The 21,024-nt window shown below is 44.0% G+C and overlaps 1 protein-coding gene across 4 annotated transcripts in view; it reads left to right on the forward strand.

Annotated features, from left to right (window-relative positions):
* The window catches only part of ENTPD1 (ectonucleoside triphosphate diphosphohydrolase 1), a 597,993-nt gene that overhangs the window by 15,009 nt on the left and 561,960 nt on the right, over window positions 1–21,024 (forward strand). The window contains exon 1 of one of the 4 annotated variants that reach the window (XM_029610057.1): window positions 13,230–13,684. The exons of the other annotated variants lie outside the window; for them this stretch is intronic. Coding sequence (XP_029465917.1) covers window positions 13,669–13,684 — 16 coding nt within the window. The 5' untranslated portion in view covers window positions 13,230–13,668. Of the gene's footprint in view, window positions 1–13,229; window positions 13,685–21,024 lie in introns of those variants that run through there. 4 annotated transcript variants of the gene reach the window in all.

The raw sequence follows: 21,024 nt of genomic DNA on the forward strand, positions 1-21,024 counted from the left end.
GGCAAGATGGGAGTCTTGTGGGAAACTACATGCAGGCGCACACAATCAAGAACTTTATTTGCTTAAGAAGCTCTGCCACCTGGCGACCGGAGATTGTCCCAGACAGCATGGCTAATTCATCCTGCTATCTACAGAAAACACCATTTACGGTAAGCAAATTTTGCTCTTTTCCGTCGATATGCAGGCTTATTTAGCCTTCCTGTCCTGGGTGGAGCTCTCTCTAAGCTTGCAGAGCTTTGGATAGTACACCTGTGCGACTTTTCCCATGCATTGCTCTGTGGTTTCTTCAGTTTCCTTTACTCTCTCCTCACAGCAGTGCGGTTTAATGTCTCTCTTTTTTCTTCAGAAACTTCTTTTTAAGAAATTCTTGAATCAAAAGCAATTTTAAGTGCTACAATCCCCTAAAGCACCCTGTTTCAAGATCTGTCAGCGCGATAAAAACATGTTGGTGACTGGGCACAATTATTATCTGTGCCTCTGTCCTGAACTTGATCCGTCGGCCTGCAGGGACTGCGGACGCATGTCCCCCCCCCCGTACTCAACAACAAAGGACTGCGAAAACTTTGAGGCTCCGGCAAGAATCTTCGAGCTCCATCTCCATCAGCTGAAGGTTGGTCTATCCACTTGTTCCCGGGGCTGAAGACCCAACAGAGACCAAGCCTGGTAAGATGGTCCATGGTATTGATGGAAGTCAAAAGTAGCCAGGTGGGGAAAGCTCCCAGTGTGCTATCACTGTCCAAAAAAATCAAAGAAGGCCCCGATACAAGTACCAGAGATGTCCAAGGAGCAAGCGATGCACGAGAAAGCATTGGAGCCCTTGAGGCAAGAGAAGATGACTGAGTGTTTGACGCAAGTTAAGGTGTCGAACCAATTGATGCAGGTGCAGACCAAGGCATCTGAGATAGCGACAAAAGGAAAAGCATCAGGCCACTAAATGCAAGTAAAAGCATCTGAGAGACTAAAGCATTGTAGAACGTCTGACTGGTCAACACAGACCAAAGCGAGGAAAAATCGTATCTAAAAGCATTTCATACCACTACGCAAGGCAAGACATCAAGGAAAACAATGCAGCATGATGCAGAGACTCACATGGACATCCTGGGCAATATCCACACGGTACGTTGATGCATCATTTGGCCACGAAACCCCTCGATGCTTCGAGGCATACCAAACAGCCATTCAGTACATCAGAAGAGTTCCTTACTCTTTTAGATCTGGAGGAAGGACAGGAGTCTCCAATTCTAGGATCCTCATCTGTCTCCCCTCTGTCATCCTACTGGGACAAAGAATCCATTTTGGCCTTAACTCCAGGGGCCTTAGATGCCACCATTCTCCTATTTCTTTAGGAACCTTTACTGAAGAGACCCAGACTTTCATTGAAAGGACCTCCGCTGCCCAGATCCAGGGTTCTGAATGCAGACATCTTAATGGTGGCAATACCCACACCAGAGGGCAGGGTTGCAAAATTGCTCATCTCATAGCCTATCTGGAGAGGAGGCATCATAGAATGGTAGAACATCTCCAAGGGCTTCAGCTTCATCAGCTTCCCAGGCAATGTCTCAGATCACATCCATTCTGAAATCCTTTTTCGTGAGCCTCCCTACAAATTATCATCCCCGACCGCTTCATTCTCCAATTCCATCTGAGGGGGAATCCTTCTCCACTATCGGAATATCCCCCATCCCCTATATAGAGGAAAAGATCAGTCTGGAGCCTCACATGAGCTCACATTTTTCTCCTCAGCCAGATGACCAGCCTCATGAGCCACCTCCAGACTTGCCAGGGAGCTCTATGGGCATCCCCTCAGACCCGCCGGAGGAGCTCCAGAATCTTCTTCACCACCTGAGGCCCTCACAAATTCCAAATTCGTGGAGAAAATTGGTACACTCCTAAATGTGGAGACCCGCAAGTTTCCTGATCCTAGCCGAGATGAGTATTCGAAAGATCTTTCGGGTACCATCACATAAGCTGTTGGATTCGGTTATGGATAGAGTGTGGGAATCCCATCATACCATGGTCATGGCATTAAAGAAATTGAATCTCAAATTCAGGATTCAGAAGTCATCTCATATGCCACCCCCCCCCCCGAGCAAAGATAACAAGGTGTTGGATGATCTTGGATGAAAAGCGTTTCAAGGATCCATGCTAAATGCGTGTATACAACACCAATTTTATATAACACAGTATCTTTATGAAAGTGTCCAAAATTTGAGACCTTTTGTCAGAGTGAGGGAGATCAAGGAACATTTCAGCCTTTAATAGACTTGGAAGAAGGTTTAAGACAGCTCCTCAGAACGGTTTGAGGTCTTTGACACTTCGGCTCAGACCTCGGCAGCTCCATCACTGTGAGACACATCGTTTGGTTGCGCTCCAGTGCAATTCACAAAGATATCCATGACATGATGGCAGACCGGCCTTGTAAGGGAGCCAACTCTTTTGGTGAGAAACTGAGGGAAACAATCTCTCAGATTAAAGAACAGAATGTGACAGTACAATTACTAATTTCACCTGGAAATCATCTTTCTATCACCAGAAAGTATTTTTAGCCATAGAAAAGATCCTAATAGCAATGAAAGCCCTACAGGCAGTACCAGCCTTACAGTGTACCATCAAGGCAAACAAGGCCTCAAAGCTGTAGCAAAGGGGCCAACAAAGAGGTCAAAGGCCCCCAGAAGCCGCAACAACCATAAAAAACTCATCAGGGTTTTTGAGACATGCTCACACACAACACCCATTGCATGTTGGGGGCAGAACAACTTTTTTTTTTCCCCTCATGCCTGGTCCACAGTCACCACAAATCACAACAGTTTCCACTGGAAAGGTGTAAAATATCAATATAAACTGTCATCTCCAACACCTTCCAAATCTGAATTACTATATATTTTATAACTTTTTTGAAAAAAAATTTAATTGCAAAAATATTGCCCAACCATTAGAAAAAATTCAAGAAAATTTCAAAACCAAAAAATGTATATGGACGAGGTGGCAGGTTTCATATCTTCAAACATCACCACCCGGTAATGATTTTACTTTTTTTTTTAAATCATCAGCTGCCCAGCTTCCATCCAAGAGCATTAGTGCGCTTAGCATGTATAACATCTATAGCTTTAAATATTTTTTCCGTTTTATTTTTTTTTTATAAGCACTTCACAAATTTTAAAACTATGTGCACATTTTTTAATTACATTTTTGCAAACAGTTTATCACGAGAGAGTTATAACTAATAACATTGTAAAAATTCAACAGTTCAGAGAGTGATGATAGACTCCAAAAAAAAAGCGCACTGCCCTCCCAATGAGGCCACGTTTCAGACGCACAAAATCTTTCCTCAGAGGATGTCAATCTTAATTTATTCGATATGCATGAACTCTCCCAAACTACACCATCGGCTTTCTTTTATTTTTCCTTGGATGCCATATTGCCTTCAAATGTCAGTTATATATGTACTATTCAGGTGACTACAACCCAACCAATCACAGACATGATAAACCAAACAAGCAATCACCAAGGAGGAAACCAAATTTCGATAGTTAAACACGTCCCATTCACAACAGCATTGTAAAATCAAGTTCTTCATTCATACCTCCTGGAGATTGTCTCTTTAAAGTAAAAATCCAAAATGCTTCCCGATAATTTAATTTTGCAAGCATATCACCACCTTGGATCGAGCACGATATGTGGTCAATAATTCTCCATTTCAATCGGAAAAACTATGGTCACAATCTAAGCAATGTTGCACAATCTGTGCTGATGTATTTTTTGACTTTATGGGCCTCATTTTCTAAGCGGCTCGCACGCAATAAGGGAAAGCCCCTTATCGCGTGCGATACCAGGATGGGGGAGGAGTCGGGGCGGAGTCGGCCCCGGAAGAGGAGGAGTCGGGGAGTCACCGGGGCCGACTCTGAGACGACAGCACGCACAGCGAAAAGGTAAGTGCCTTTTTGCTGCCTATTTAGCTCCCAATAGCTACACCTCCTATGGTGGCACTATTGGGTGCGAAACCAGCAGCGATCGCACAGCGACAGTGCGATCGCTGCCGGCTAGCGCAGGCCCGCCCCCCATTTCGGCCCCCCGCCCCTCATCTTCTAAAGCAGGGGTCAGGAACCTTTTTGGCTGAGAGAGCCATAAACGCCACATATTTTAAAATGTAATTCCATGAGAGCCATACAATATGTTTAAAACTAAATACAAGTAAATGTGTGCATTTTATGTAAGATCACACTTTTAAAGTACAATAAGTCTCTGAAAATATTACACCAGGCCTTAAGACACCAATACATCTCCTATTAGGAAAACGGACCAAGTCAGGCTGCTATAGAGTCCTACACAGAAACTACACGCCAGCAGAAAACCTCACCTGAATCACGTACTGTCCCTCACCTAACATAGAATAAAGAGACCAAAACGCATAACAAGAAGCATGCAGACAAAAACTGAATTGGAAACTGCAACAAGCCAGAGTCTCTGTATGCAGTGTAACAAAGGAAAAAAGAAACATCACACATCCTTATAAAACAAATCAAGAAATATAAAATCATCAGCAGTAAAACTGTACTAACAAAAAGAACATATTTCGAAACAGCTGATGAGTGGAATATCCAATAATTAAAAACTCATATAAAACATTTCCAGATACCAACAAAATATTTCAAAATAGCAGACACAAAGATCCAGTAATGAAAAATAATAAGGATACAAAAATTTTTTTGCTCTGCATACCTGGGAACGTTTGATATCCAGGTGTCCTGAGATTGTTCTGAATTAGCAGGAGGTGGGGTGGTTTGCTTGGAACTTTCTCCTCTCTGTCACATACCAGCGCTCTCTCTCACACTGGCTCTCAATGACACACCTATACACACATGCTCTCAGTCACTCACATATACAAATGTTTTTTCTCTCTCACTTATATAGGCTCTTAATTACACATTTACACACATGCTGTCTATCTTTTCACGCTTACACACACACAGGCTTTCAATCACATAAATACATGCTGTCTTTTTCTCTCACACACAGACTCTCATTCACATGCTTACAAACATGTCCTCTCTTTCTCTCATTTACACACAGGCTCTCAATCACATACTCACATGCTCCCTCACCTAAATCAGCTCTCAATCACACACAGACACACATGGTCTCTCTCTCTCATTTAAACACAGGCTCTCAATCACATACTCACATGCTCCATCACCTAAACCAGCTGTCAATCAGACACAGACACACATGATCTCTCTCTTACTTATACACACAGGCTCTTAATCATACATACACATGATCTCTCTCACACACAAAGGATCTCAATCATACACACATACTCTTTCAAACAAACAGGTTTTCAATTACAAACTTACACATACAGGTTCCCAATGGTAAACTTACATTCATGCTCTCTCTCTCACAGGCAGGATCTCAATCACAGACATACTCTCTTTCACATATACAGGCTCTCAATCATTCACATACATGCAATCTCTCACTCACACACACAGGATCTCAAACACACATGCTTGCTCGCTCATTCACTCTCTCTCTCCCCCCCCCCCGGGAACTCGCGGCAGCAGCAGCCACCTCCCAACGCTAACCTCCTTCATTTTCAGCCCTCGCGGAGGCGAAGGCGGAGTCCCATCGGCCGCGGTTGAAGATTTTCATTTTCCTCCGAGCCGCGCTGCAGTCTTCTTCCCGCGCAGGCACCCGATGACTCCAGCGCTGGCACCCGGCTGACACCCGATGACTCCCGCGCAGGCACCCGGATGACTCCAGTCGGCGTGCTCTCTTCTCCTCCCCCCCGCAGCCCGGAAGAGGAAGTGGTGAGCATCAGGTGCCTGCGCGGAAGAAGAGACCACGCTAGTGTGGTCTCTTCTTCCCGCGCAGGCACCCGATGCTCTCCACTTCCTCTTCCGGGCCGCGGGGGGGGGGGAGGAGAAGAGAGCACGCCGGTGCCGCTGACTCCAGCTGTCCTGCCGCGTTCCGCCCGGGCTGACAGCATTTTAAGCCCGGGCGGCGGAGGACCGGGGAGCAGCTGGGTCAGCGGGGAACCGCGAAGTATGGCGACACGTGTCTGCGAGCCAGATGCAGCCCTCAAAAGAGCCATATCTGGCTCGCGAGCCATGGGTTCCCGACCCCTGTTCTAAAGTATCGCAGGCCTGCGATACTTTAGAAAATGAGGCCCTAAATGAGACTTATGTTTGTTCAAATGTATTCGTATCGAATGGGTGGTTCGTCCTACATAATCTTTCAGACACGGACATAATAAAACATACACCATATATGTAGATGAGCAGTCAGTGTGGAATTTCCTTTTTACTCTGTATCTTGTAACGGGATCCACACAAAATGTGCCCTCAATTGTGCTTTCGCAATACTGACATTGTCCACATTTAAAGTGACCTAGCTCTGATGTGTCAATTGATCATTTCTGTAAATATGCACGTACAACTCGATCGCTGATATTACCACCGTGGGTAGGTGGTAATATCAGCGACCTCAAGGGAGGTTCACGAAATGCTTCATGCAAAGTTAATATATGCCAATGTCTTTTTATGGATGACGCTATTACTGATACTGCTGTCGTCTGTTTGAGGACACAAACCAAACGTGAATCCTCCTTTTTAGGTTTGTATTGTAATAGAGATTGTCTTTCAGAAAACTTAGCCTGTTTTATACGCTCTATTGATGGCCTTATTAGGATATCCTCTATATTTAAAATGGTAGTAGCTGCCGAAACAGTGCCGATGTCGGGAGGTACACAGCGTGTACAAAGTGGCAGGCAGCACTAAGAGAGAGAGAAGAAATCAATGGTCTCTTGGGCATTGAACAGCGAGTGAAGTGCAGCAGAAAGAAAATACACACTATAGAAAGAAACAGTGTGTGTAATGCGGCGGACAGCATTGACAAAAAGAAAAGATTGGAGCACTACGGTGTTGGGCAATAATTAAGATAAATGGTTATGATTGATTGAAAATAAGCACTATCGATAAGGGTTTTAATATTGGTGACACAATATGCATGATTGAAGTCTTTTAAAAAAACAAAAAATATTGGGAAAGAGTAAATGAGGTGATCGCGAGTGCCACATACACGATACTGGTTGCAGTCCTTTCTGGCCAAGAGCCAGATGACTATAAGAGCACATTATATTCTGATACGATTTCCCATAGACATTTAGATAATATTTAAATGAAGTTGAGTGTGAGAGATTGGTTCCTCGGAAGTTGTGGTTGATTTTGGTATATCTATATAGCGATATCATCCTGCTATATATTGCCACCAAACCGAGCTAACATGTGATGCTCCTCAAAAACAACATAAAAGTTAGCTACCACAGGTGCCAATGGAGAGCCCATTGGAATCCCATGGATCTGTTGATAGAAATGAATTCCAAATAAAAAATAATTATTAAATAGAACCATTTCTGTCAAATCCAGTAACAGTTGTGAGGATTTTGTGGGTCCTGCTCTAACCTGTAGCACTTTCTCCACCACCCACAGCACTTGTAATTGGGGTATATTAGTATATAGTGCATTTATGTCCATAGTTACTAACCAGCATTCACTGTTATAATTCAGTTGTAATGTCTGCAATATGTCTTAAAAAATGTGCAGTATCTTTCACATATGATTTTGCTCATTGACATATGATAGTAAATGATAATCTGCAAGGTGATGCATATAGGGAAAAATAACCCATGCTATAATTACACAATGTTGGGTTCCATATTAGGTGCTACAACCTAAGAAAGAGATCTAGGCATCATAGTGGATAACACATTGAAATCGTCAGTTCAGTGTGCTGCGGCAGTCAAAAAAGCAAACAGAATGTTGGGAATTATTAGAAAGGGAATGGTGAATAAAACAGAAAATGTCATAATGCCTCTGTATCTCTCCATGGTGAGACCGCACCTTGAATACTGTGTACAGTTCTGGTCGCCGCATCTCAAAAAAAATATAATTGCGATGGAGAAGGTACAGAGAAGAGCTACCAAAATAAGGGGAATGGAACAGCTCCCCTATGAGGAAAGATTAGAGGTTAGGACTTTTCAGCTTGGAGAAGAGACAGCTGAGGGGGGATATGATAGAGGTGTTTAAAATCATGAGAGGTCTAGAACGGGTAGATGTGAATCGGTTATTTACGCTTTCGGATAATAGAAAGACTAGGGGGCACTCCATGAAGTTAGCATGTGGCACATTTAAAACTAATCGGAGAAAGTTCTTTTTTACTCAACGCACAATTTGAAAGGCAGCTTAGTCAGATTGGACTTTGAAATAGTATCTGCAGACCAGTTGCGCAACCACAGCTGTCACCTGGCTGCATTAACTGAAGCAGCTCCTCTGGTGCCTGTGCGTACCAAGTCACAGCCCTCATCAGCCATGAATACGGCCCCCGGTTCTGCTATAGGCCCTAAATCGGACCCAACACCACCAGACTCTTGACAAAGCCGCAAGGTAGCCTGAGCTACCAAGGCGCAACAAGAAGCAATTTGCAAGTTGATTGCCACTGCCTCAAAGGCTTGCTTCTAGATAGCTTCAATCCTTCTATCCTGAACACCTCAGTCTACCAGGATGGTGGTACGTTTCATGACAAAGCACATCAAGGCATCCACCTTAGGGAAACAACTGCTCTCTGACCTGTGGATCCAAGGGGTATAAACCTGTTAAGATACATCCTTTAAAGGATGCTTCTGGCACATTCCATTCCAGATCAATCAACTCCTGGATCGTGTCCAGGAGGGGAAAGAAACCAGAAGCCTTGAACAGGGTGGCCAAAATAGGATCCTTCTTCTGCGGCCAAGGAAGCAGGCCCAGTCACTCAGAGGGTCTTCTGGGTCTGAGCTCATCTCTCTGAAAGAAACGTGGGAGAGTCTATATAACTCCAACCTTAGTGGGAACTGCAGCTTCAGCAGACTGGCTCTGTAAAAATATCTGTATTCCCTGGAAGAATTCCATCCAGAAAAAGGAGACCAGGTCCATTCCAGGCCCCATAGTACTTCCTGCAATCCAGTGTCTGCTGAATACTCGACCCACGAACGAATCAGAGAATGAGACACCCCTGCACTGTCTCCCTCGGTCCCACTCTCCTCAGACCGAGGAGATAGACCAACATCAGCAAAATCAGGAGGCAAATCTCCCCCAGCATCCTGGCGGCGCTGACACAGACTTAAAGAAAGCTCCGGCTGAATGGCTCTGATGTAGCAGGCAGCACAGATAGGTGCTTAGGTTTCTTCGCCGTGGGCACCATGCTATTATTACTTGTATTTTATAATCTTATTTCTATTTTACCAATTGTACACCGTTGTGATGGTTTTATTACTGATGTGACTGTTTATAAAAATCAAATAAACCATAAACCATGCTATAAGCGCACAGCCCAATGAAGGCTCGCGCTTAGCTTTTCCGGCATACAAGTGCACCTAAGATGGTTGTGCATCCAAGTCCTCACGCTTAGGCCGCTCATCCCACCGGACGCCCAAACAGGACACCCAGGACTGATGCCTAAACTGGGTGTACAAGGTGTGCATCCAGAAGGAAGAACACCCAAATGCGCACACAAACAAGAATGGGTGCACACCCAGGCACGCAAGTGTGCGCCAACGATCTGCAGCAAAACAGAGCGCAAAAGTACCCAGCAGCCTACCGCACGCCAAAATGGAATAAGCCTGGAATCAGGGCCTAGCCAAAAGGCTGCTCAACCCCCCATGCCTGCACTCTCTCCTCATTTCACAGAACTCCCCAGAGACGTGAGCGGGGCAGCTGAATGCCAAGAAAACAGACCCTTCACTTACTGTCTTCCTGTCGCTGAATCAACAAAAAAAAAAAAAAAAGGTTAAAAACTTTTACCTGAGCTCAGCCCTCTCTGCTGAGAACAGGAATGGGTCCCGGCTGTGGGGTGGGGGTGGGAAAAAACTAAAGCCTTCATCGCCAAGCCTCTCTGACTGAAACCGCTAATTGTAATTTAGGTCCACACCAGAAAAGGCTACTGGACTGAGGCACTCTTACTGAGACCGCACGGTATCACCTCAGGAGGCAAGCGGTGCTACATAGACATCTCCTTTCCATCTTCTCTCTTTTTTTTTTTTTTTTTACTTACAGCAATGCCCTGAAAGAAAATGCATGTGATGGCTCGTCAGGTCTCTGAGCAGCAGACTTTTCTGCCTTTTCTCCATGAGACTCTGGGTGTGATTTAGCTTTGGAATGTGCCTTCCTTTTTGTCCAAAGTGATTTCAGACTTTCATTTGAATCAATCCATTTCTCTGCCTGCCTTGGACAGGGAGAGAGATGAAGCAGAGTACCGCTTTTTGCATTCCTTGGATGTCAAGCATCATTTACTGTGCTATTTGGAGGTGAATAAGACTGTTTAGAAGTCTGATCACCTGTTTGTGCTCCATGTTGGAGGTAAGCAGGGAGCACTAGCAACGCGGTTATTGATTGCCTGCTGGGTTAAGGAGGTCATTACTGCAGCCTATGTGGCTGCTGAGGTTACCTTACTGAAGAAGATTAGATCGCATTCCACAAGAGCCCAAGTGGTATTGTGCACAGAGCATCATTTGTCACCTGCTGAAATTTGCTGAGCAGCGAAATGGTCATCTTCACATGCCTTCTCCAAGCATTACCGCTTGGATGTTAGGGCTAGGGAGGATGCCGCTTTTGCACAGATGGTTCTGACTGGGCCACTGGCAGCCTCCTGCCCTTTTCGGGATTAGCTTTTGTACATCCCACTCATTGGGATTAATCTACCCTTCCTTCTAAGGAAGGAGAAATTATTACTTACCTGATTTCCTTTCGTTTAGTGAGAGTAGGTCAATCCCAGACCCGCCCTCGGCTGCCGGTTTTTGGTTTTGTGGTTAGCCTTTTCTAGGGCGAGTGATGCAGAGTATGATTCCTGCTCTTTGTTTATAACTGTTAAGTGGCTTCTCTAGCCCTAAGTTTGCTAGATATATTTTCCTTCTTTTGGCTGAGCTCAGTGTTCCTGTGGTTGAAAAACATGAATGGTTGCCTGTTGTAATAATGTTCAAGTTTAATCAGGTTTGTCCACAGTTTGGCTTTTCCAGAGAATACTGGCTTGCTGATATCTGGGCAGGACTATATAGCTGTGCTGTCGGATTTTTGCTCCATCTTCATCTGCTGGCAGATGTGCATAACCCACTCATTGGGATTGCTCTACCCTCATTCAGGCCGATTTCAGTAAGAAGCTCGGGAGAATGGGCGCTTCGTGTCGAGTGCCTGCTCTCCTGTGTGCCCAGCCACCTCTCCTGGGCATGTGATCCTATATTTAAATGAGGTGTCGCACTAAAACAGAGGCGCTAGGGACAATAGTGTATCTCTAGTGTCTACTTATTAGCAGAAACCGAGGAGAGATGGCTGTCAGCGGGTTCAAGAAACTGACGTTCAATTTTACGAGCGTCAGTTTTCTGAACCCGCTGACAGCTATAGGTTAGGAAAACGGACACCAGTAAAATTGAGCATCTGTTCTCCTAATCTGACTGGCTGGCACATTTTTTAAATTATTTTTTTAAACATTTTTGGTTACATAAGAACATAACATACATAACATTGCTAGGATATTAAGTTGGAGGGTATACAGAAAAGCCGCACATTTTAATGTCAGTATCCCAGGTGAATAACTAATAGTCTCATCAACATGCATTTGTATGTGATGAGTGCTGTTAGTCTGGGGGGGGGGGGGGGGGGGGTGTTGACCGTGCGTTTGACGTGTGTAAAACAGTGCTCTTGGCCAAGCTCACCTTACAGTTTCGGCCTGATTAAAGGAAAGGAAATTATCAGGTAAGTAGTAATTTATCCATATCTAACATTTACTTACATCATGCTTGGATCTGAAATGGCTAAACAGTACCTAGACTGTAACTCTTTAGGAGATGCCTTGGGAAATTTAAATATCACTAGGTGGATGTGATTACTCAAGGGATAGAAGAAGGCAGGGGGAGAAGTGTATGTTGAATTTTTTTTTTTAAGTAGTTAAGGTGCAGCCTTAGAAAATAGAGCTAAAATCCCCAAAAAATATTGCCACTGATTCTGCCACACTCCTCATCCTCTTACTATATTAATTTCAAAACTTGTTTAATTCTTTTAAGGCTTTTAGACTGTCCAATTTAATTAAAAGTACTCTTGGTAAACTTGCAGCCAAGTGACATCTCAGCCACACAGATAATTAATGTCCTTGGATCTGTAAAGAGAGTATCCTTGGTACATATGCAAATTCTCCCTGCTTGTAACTACAGAAAAAAATGTGTACATATATTGGACATATGGTACAGCCACAAAAAGGGATTGAATTAGTACAAGTTTGAAATTCATGAACAGTAGCATTATTGTAAAGGCTTCAACCCTGGTTACTGGCCATTCATGCACCTTTGAATATGTGTATGCAATCAAAAATTTTGCATTATAAAGCTTTTAGAAAACCATGTACTAACTACAGTTAGCTTAGAAAGAGAGTCCCCAGTTCTCATCTTACACAGATGCTGCTCTCTTTCTGGAACAGAGGTATTCAGGAGAGCCTTTTTTAAAAAATCTTTGTGCCCATACGAATCAGCTGATTTGTTTGATTTTTGTGTGTTTTTTGTTGTTTACTAAATAACTTGTCTCTAACAAAATGGAGCAAACTGTCAGCAAATTGTGCCCTTGTCATCCTCGCCTCTGTCCTCCCCACCCATGAATAGCATACCGCCACAGGGAGCAGATAGATTAAGGTTATCTAGAGTACCAAGAGCACCGTTCCCCCAGTCCTCCCACATCCTGCTTGAATGTTGACCCCCTGGGCGCCAAATCCGCTCTCACAATCGCGCGAGCAGCTGAGAAATTAGAGTCTTCTGTCATTTTATCTGGCAAGTACTGGTTTTCCCTCAGGTGCCTATTTATCTCGTAGCAGCTCTACCGCGTGGTACTCGCTAGAGGTGAAAGATCTTAACCGTTTACAGTTTGTACATCAAGAATGAAGTGATGAAATTAATATCTCTTTGTCTGGGACTGCAGTAAAAAAAAAAAAAAGGGGGGGGGGGGAAGACAGTGTGTGAATAGGGGGCTGGTTCATTGTGATCGTTTTGTGCGGAGCCACTGATGGGGCGCTGTGGTGGAGGGAGGGGTTGGAGTGGCCACCTTCCCCCTAGCCTGGCTTGTTCTTTTGCTAGCCGCCTGCTTGTCAACCTCCTCAGGGACGAGCTTCACACGCTAACCGGGCAGATACTCTGACGGCATGCCGTGAAGCGAGCAGTGAATGGCAGTAGAGGATTGGCTCCTTTTATAAGAGGCAATCTCTCATATTTTTTATGTTTTGTACTCTTCTCATTAGCATTCTTGCTGTTAGAGCGGCCGTAGAGGCAGGTTGCTTTAAAGGATGAACAATGAGCGCCTCTCGCGGGTGCTGCCTGGAGATCTTTCTTTCTGCGGGAGCTACTAACAGACGCAGGGTGATCGAACGAGAGAGAGAACGCAGCCCGGGTACGGGGCTGCAACAGGCCCTGCTGCCGGGCCACCATATGAGCAAGCAAGAGCTAACCTCCAGTCTCTCCGGGTCTTAGGCAAGGAGGGAGCGAACCCCCAGCAACAACAGCTCTAGCTTAACCCCTCCCACAGACATGGACAGTTAAATAGCCAAGTTTCATTTGCATCTGTCAGTGAGATTGCAGCAGGCAAACAACTTGTGCCGGGACTAATGGAAGAAGCAAAGGGTAAGAATAAGTAAAAGGGGGATCAGCTACGAGTTAATAACGTTTTACCAGGGTTGACTAGAAGGAGACTTTATGGAAACTTTTGCGGGCAATATATAGACAGCTCTGACGTCTGCCTCGTTCTCAGAAGTAATTTGAAACTCATGCATATTCATTAATATCTGTATGCATTTAGATGTTCATTCAGTATTGAACGGTTGTGTTTAATAATTTATTAGGGTCAGAATAGATTGATTTGTGTAAAAGGCATGCTTGATCGTCTGCGATCTTATTTGAGATACTAATGTATAGGGAGAGGAGAGGTAGATAGACTGAACATTTTTTCCCAGGGGGTGGTAGTATAGTGAGGGTGGTTTTATTTGTGTTACAGGTGCTGTGTACATTAAAGCTAAGGATCCTTGACTGTTAAACCATGCTGCAACACACAAGGACTGTGGGTACCGTTTCCCATGAAAGTTTACCTGCGTCTTGCACTCTATAGAGTGTGCGATTCGGACTCTTCCACGTGGAACTTTTGGTTGTGTTACTTCAAGGAATAGATTCAGGGGTTTGCTGGTATTCAGAAATGTTTTTCATTGTGTTGCTGCAGTATATAGATATGTGTTCACAGCTGTAATGGTGAAGGAAAACGGATCTACTGACAGAGAAGAGGAAGTTACTTAGCGGACATTATTTCCTTTTTATTTTAAGGGATCCAGTAAGTGTATCTCTTCCTCTTATTATTATTTTTCATTAACTTCCGTGGTCTGTCTTTCCTACTACAGTGGGTCCATGAACAAGGTCACCATAGCTTATAGCTGTACCAGGAAAATTGCCTTTATATGAAGGGTCTGCACTATTACTATTAACATCATTAATGCTGAAGCTAAGGGTGGGCACCTTATTTTTATCCTGGGCGACATGTAGCCAGTATAAATTTTGTTTTTTCTTTTCTTTCATACTTCAGGAGTAGTGATTATCTTGCTGAGATTTGGTACAGATGTTATACAAGGCATGCAACTAGACTTGGCAAGAGAAATTTAATTTATTTTTCCCCCTCAAATGCACAACAATTGTTAATTAAAGACATCCCTTTAGACCCCATTACTACTTACAGTGTGAAGAGACTGCTGTAGCTGACTGTCTCTAACAGTCAACCCACAATTATGTGAAGAACTGTTAGCTTACTGCTGGTAATGAACTTAACTTGTAAGGTTCAACAGACTACAGTCTTGAACCTTCTTAGATAAAGCTGTATAAGATTATGTACCAGACGTGGCATAAACATGCAATTCTTTTTATGGAAATAAGAGCTGTATGTACTAGGCTCTAGTTTACTAGGTGCCATGACAGGGTATTTGGGATTTTACAGTCAAAACTTTAAAATTATCCAGTAGCAGGTTTACAGTATAAAATAAATCCATATGACTACATATGTTGAAACCCTTTGTTTATGAAAAGAAAAATTTTTATGAATTAAGTATTGAAAGCAATGTTACAGCTATTTAATTGTTTTTATATAACAATGTATTCTCATTGCTTTGTTAATCCACTTTAATGTGTAAAAAAAAAAGGGTCAACAAGTTATAGGTGAGACCTTTTTACTGGCTAATTTTAATACCTCTATACCTAGCCTTTGAGCAGAATTATTGTGGGATAACTCACTGATGCATTAGATAGGTCTAATTCAAAGGGCTCACCTACAACTGTTTTATATAGCAAAAGATAAAAAATAAAAGTTAAATGTCATTGATTTGCTTTATACAACATCTCTGATAATAGGGTGAGGTAGAATGTACTTTTTGTACAGTTCCCCAGTATGATTACATTATCTTATCCTGTACACATTTATTCACAGTTAACATGTACTTGACATAATATATTTAAATGCTTAATTTTAAATCTCATTTCTCTTCATATATTTCCATTTGGATACTTAAACTACATAAATGTTCCCAGATTCTATAATTCTTTCACAGAAGACAAAAAGATTTTGCATCTCATTAAGGTGTTTATTGTGTTTATATCAATGTTTAATCTGCCTGAGCCAGGTTTCCTTTAAACTGCACAGGTTACTCCATATGTGTTCTTAACTTCATGATACAGCTCCAGCATCTTGTGGTTTGAAACAAGTAGTCTTACAGCACCTGCCAACCATCTATGGCTCAAATAATGAGAGAGCTGGAGCAGGACCATGTAAAGGCCCCTTGCTGTTTAGAGGAACACTGTGCTTGAGAGAGTCTATAAAACTGTTTTTCTTTGATGCAAAAAAAGCTTAGATTTTTTTTCTTTCTTTTTGCTTAATTGTTGATAGGGAAATACCTACAGTACCTGAATGTAATCCACTTTGAAGTGCTGAAAAAAGTGGAATATAAAAATCTAAATAATAGGAAAAATAGCAGGGTAGAGGGTTAGGTTGTTTCTCTGAGGCCAAGAGAATTCACAGTCCTCACAGAGTAGCTGATACAATAAGATGCATGCTGAAAAACGGGTGCATGTATTGAGCGCCCGCATTTCTAATGCGCGCATTGCCACAATATTTAAATGAGGTAAGATGAGGCAGCTGCCTAAGCTGGCGCAACTTTGGGAGCATCGTCAATTGTCTCCTCTAAAACCCCCTGTAGTAGCCACCTCATTGTGCCTGTTAAATTTTTTTTTTTTATTTACACTTTATTATGTTTTATAGTATAGCTTAACATGAAATGATACAAAACAAGAAAAACATCTTCATCAGCATAACAACATTATAAGAAATATTGAAGCAATATTCATGTATAAATCTGCATTATCTAGGGAGACAAAAAAGAAATAAAGAAATACAAAAGGTAATTTATTCTGCTGGGATATCCCATACCCCTTCCTTCAACTAGAATTAGTCTTGTCAACTAAAACCTCTCAAGATCTATGAGATCCAAAAATATAAACTTATTACATTGAAGGCAAATGACACACAAGGAAATTTAAATAAAAGATGCTCCTAGGGCTAAAACCCGAGTTTTCAATTGCAACAATTGCTTCCTTCTTGACTGAGTTTCCCTAGAAACATCTGGGAAAAGCTGAATCTTTTGGCCACAAAAAGAACTCTCCTTAAACTTAAAATACTAACGGAAAAATATATCTTTATCTGAATCTAATTCAAAGGTAACTACAAAGGTAGCTCTTGTATTTATATCATCTGATTCAAGAAATGTTAGGGCTAACTGTTGATGTTAAAACATCAAAGGACCCTTCTACCATAATTGCCCCCCTCTTTTTAACAGGCAAATAACAGGAATTAGATTAAAAAAAAATCCTATCACTGGAAAATGAAGAACCTCATTTACATATTTCTTAAATAACTCTACCCCAGAAAGGAGACGAGTTATAGGAAAATTTTTTTTAACATAATCTGTTCTCCAAAATCACACACTTCTGATGAATAATTGTTGTCCTTAATGCCTGTAACTGAGGTTGATTGTAAATTAGATATAATTCCAGACTGTGATTTAACTTGCGATTCCAATTTAGAAGATCTCCTTTCCAAATCTGAAAACTTCAAAGATGCTTTTTCTCCCAGGACAAGCAGGATGGTAGTCCTCACATGTGGGTGATGTCAGCAGTCAGAGCCCTATCATGGAAAACTTTTATGTCAAAGTTTCTAGAAGTTTTGACTGGCACATTGAGCATGCCCAGCATGCCATAATCCCTGTAGCCACAGGGGTCTCCCTTCAGTCTCTTTTTTTTTTTTTTCTGCGCTGCAGTTTGCCTCGCGGTTAGGAGCTCTGTGAGAATTCTCTCGCTATATTTCCTCACAGAAAAACTTGAAGTTTATTTCACAAAAAAGTTCCCTCATTGGGGTCTCCCATCGTGACATCGTTTATCGTCGCTGGGTGAGTAAATTCCACCGTCTTCTGTTGGTGCCTGCTCCCCTTTCCTCGGTGTTCACAGGCCTTCGACCGTTTTTGCGGCCCCTTTTGTCCTTCATGGCAACGGGTTTTAGAAAATGCCCAGAGTGTCCCCGTACCATGTCGATTACCGACCCACATGATGACTGTGTGCTGTGCCTCGGCTCATCACATGACGTTCGTCGATGCCCAAGCTGTGCTCAAATGACCCCCTAAAGGGGGGTCATTTGAGGGGGGTCATTTGAGGCAGGCCCACCTAGACAAGATGGAGTCCCTTTTCAAAATGAAGATAACTCCATCGATGCCCACCCAGTTGTCACCGGCAGGAACATCGAAAAAATCCATTGACAAACCTCGCCGGGAACACCAAGTCAGTGGTGACCATCCATCACCGACAACATCTGAGGCATCGGCATAGACTTCCTCAGTGCCGGAGAAAGACTGGACCGAGCTCAGAGGGAAACATCGGCTCCGGCACCGCGATTCCACTCCCGCTGCTGGCACTGACACTGCATCGGCCTCGATGGCTATCGAGCCGACTGCGAAGAGGACACAGGTAGAGGAGCCTCCAACCTCCTCTTTACCCGAGATACCGAGGCGATCCCCCCGGTATCGGTGCTGGCTACTGAGACCCCCACAAACTCCTGTGGATGGTGCCAGTAGCGCCTAGCCTGCCTCCCCCTGTAGCTGTGTTACCGATACCAGCTTCCAGGGAGGAGCTGGACATACTTGTCAGACAGGTGGTCCTCCATGCCCTCCGGAACCTACAGCCGCCATCGATGCTGGCCCCCATACCGTCACTGACACCAGAGCCATCGATATTTACACCGCTGCTTGACCGCCTGGACACACTCATTGGTGCCCTTCCAACCTAGCCTGGGCTGCCGATGCCAAAACAACCTATTGAGTCTCTGATACCCATTCCGGGGTCCTCGGAAGACGAAGGCATGGACTCCAGTCCTCTTCCAGCACCGCTTCCACCGATGCCGAACCGGTTCCTGGTCCGTCGGTCCCCTCAATGCCATTGATGCCGCCGCATTCTCCATCGAGGCCATCGAGTGATCCATCGATGCCAACACGTCCTGCAGTACCAGCTTTTTTCCCTCTCTCGGGATCTCAGCCAGAGACCCTGTATTACTCATGGGAAGATGTTGACACAGACACTTCTACAGAAGACATACTATCAGAGCAATCTCCTCTGGAAGAAAGGAGACTGTCTTCCCCAGAAGTCCTCTCCTTTTGCTAATTTTGTAAAGGAAATGTCAGAGACAATCCCTTTTGACCTGGTCACAAAGGAAGACACACGTCATAAAACATTGGAAGTCCTCCAATTTGTTGATGCTCCCAAAGAAATTATGGCTATTCCTGTCCACGAGGTACTCTTGGATCTCCAACACCATCTATGGGAGCACCCTTGCACTGTCCCACCAGTAAATAGGAAGACAGATGCAACGTACCTGGTCCAGCATACTCCAGGATTCCAAAAGCCACAACTACCCCACCAATCAGTGGCAGTTGAATCCACACAGAAAAAGGCCAGGAGACTGTGACCTCACTCTTTATCTCCCCCTGGAAAAGACCAAAAATTCCTGGATATTTTGGGTCAAAAAATCTTTCAGGGCTCTATGCTAGTGTCACGCATAGCTGCATATCAACTATACGTGACACAATATCAGAGGAATCTCTGGAAGCAAGTTCAGGGAATAGCTGACTCTCTTCCCCAACAACAATAATAAGATAACCTCAACGCCATACTGCACAAAGGCCTTGAGACTGGAAAGCATGAAGTAAGGGCTGCTTACGATTTCTTTGAGACTGCTTCTCGCTTATCAGCGATGGGAATCAGCACCAGAAGGTGGGCCTGGCTTAATGCATCTGACTTGTGAACTGAAGTCCAAGACAAGCTTGCTGATCTGCCGTGTACTGGAGAAAATTTATTCGGCGACAAGATACAGGACTCAGTGGCTCAACTGAAAGACCATCACAAGACCCTGCGTCAACTGTCCATGGTTACTGTGGAGGCCCCCTCCTCTGCAAGAAGGACCACGAGAAGGGACCCCAGAAGACCGTTTTATCGCTCACGCAGGTACTACCCACCTACATCTCGCGTGAGACCAACCAAAGCACCTCAGAGAGGATATCCACAACAGCCCAAGCCATCCAGGCCTCAGCCAGCCCCGCAAACAGGCCAAGCCTCTGGATTTTGAAATCTATCCAGAGAACAGTAGCAACTCCACAAATCCAAAACCAGACTTGCCAGTAGGAGGTCGGATTCACCACTTCATAACCAAGTGGCTCAGCATTACCACAGACCAATGGGTTATATCCATCATAACCCAGGGATACCATCTAAACTTCCTCATGGTACCTCTGGATTCACCACCCAATTCACTGTGGATACAAAAAGATCACAAAACCCTTCTAGAGTCAGAACTGTCCACCCTTCTGAGCGCTAGGGCTGTGGAAGCCGTTCATCGGGCACAGCAGGGCAGAGGGTTCTACTCCTGCTATTTTCTCATTCCAAAGAAATCAGGCAGCTGTTGCCCTATCCTAGACCTCCGCAATCTCAACAAATTTCTACAGAAAGAAAAATTCAGGATGATGTCCCTGGGCACCATGCTTCCCCTTCTGCAAAAAGAAGATTGGCTCTGTTCTCTGGATCTTCAAGACGCCTTATGCTCACATTCCAATATCCCCACAGCACCGCAAATACCTGTGTTTTATAGTGGGGACATCAATATTTTCAGTTCTGGGTTCTGCCTTTCGGACTTGACTTGACACCCCGTGTATTTACAAAGTGCCTAGCAGTGGCTGCGGCTCATCTACGCAAGAACAGCATACATGTGTTTCCTTACCTGGATGACTGGCTAATCAAGAGCCAATCCAAGCAAGGAGCTCTCAAGCTCACTATCAATCTACTACATTAGTTGGGATTTCTCATCAACTACCAAAAATCCCACCTGACTCCATCTCACCTCCTTACTTTCATCGGAGCAAGTTTGGACACCACAGTTGCAAAGGCCTTCCTGCCCAACGACCGCGCAGACACACTCTCCAAGCTAGCTTCGTCTCTGTGCATGAAACAAACAGCCTCAGCCCATCAATTTCTAATGTTGCTAGGGCACATGGCTTCCATGGTCCACGTCACTCCTATGGCCAGACTGGCCATGAGAATAACTCAATGGACTGAAATCTCAATGGCTCCAAGCCACTCAACCTCTTTCATCCCAGATTCATGTAACCCACCAGCTACATCTATCGCTTCTCTGGTGGACAAACAAAGCCAACTTACTGACAGGTCTACCCTTCCAGCAACCAATTCCACAAATGACTGTTGTGTTCGTTTGTTTCAGACAGCTTCAACCTTTGTGCCTCACCTTTCTCTCTGCTCTCCCCGCTAGCCTTGGGAAGATGGCTACTGCCGCGTCTGCATGCTGCTCTCTCCGGCATCCCCGGAACAGCAATGGCAAAGCCTCA

Source organism: Rhinatrema bivittatum, chromosome 7 (assembly GCF_901001135.1).
Source record: "Rhinatrema bivittatum chromosome 7, aRhiBiv1.1, whole genome shotgun sequence".
In the NCBI taxonomy this organism is placed as follows: domain Eukaryota; kingdom Metazoa; phylum Chordata; class Amphibia; order Gymnophiona; family Rhinatrematidae; genus Rhinatrema; species Rhinatrema bivittatum.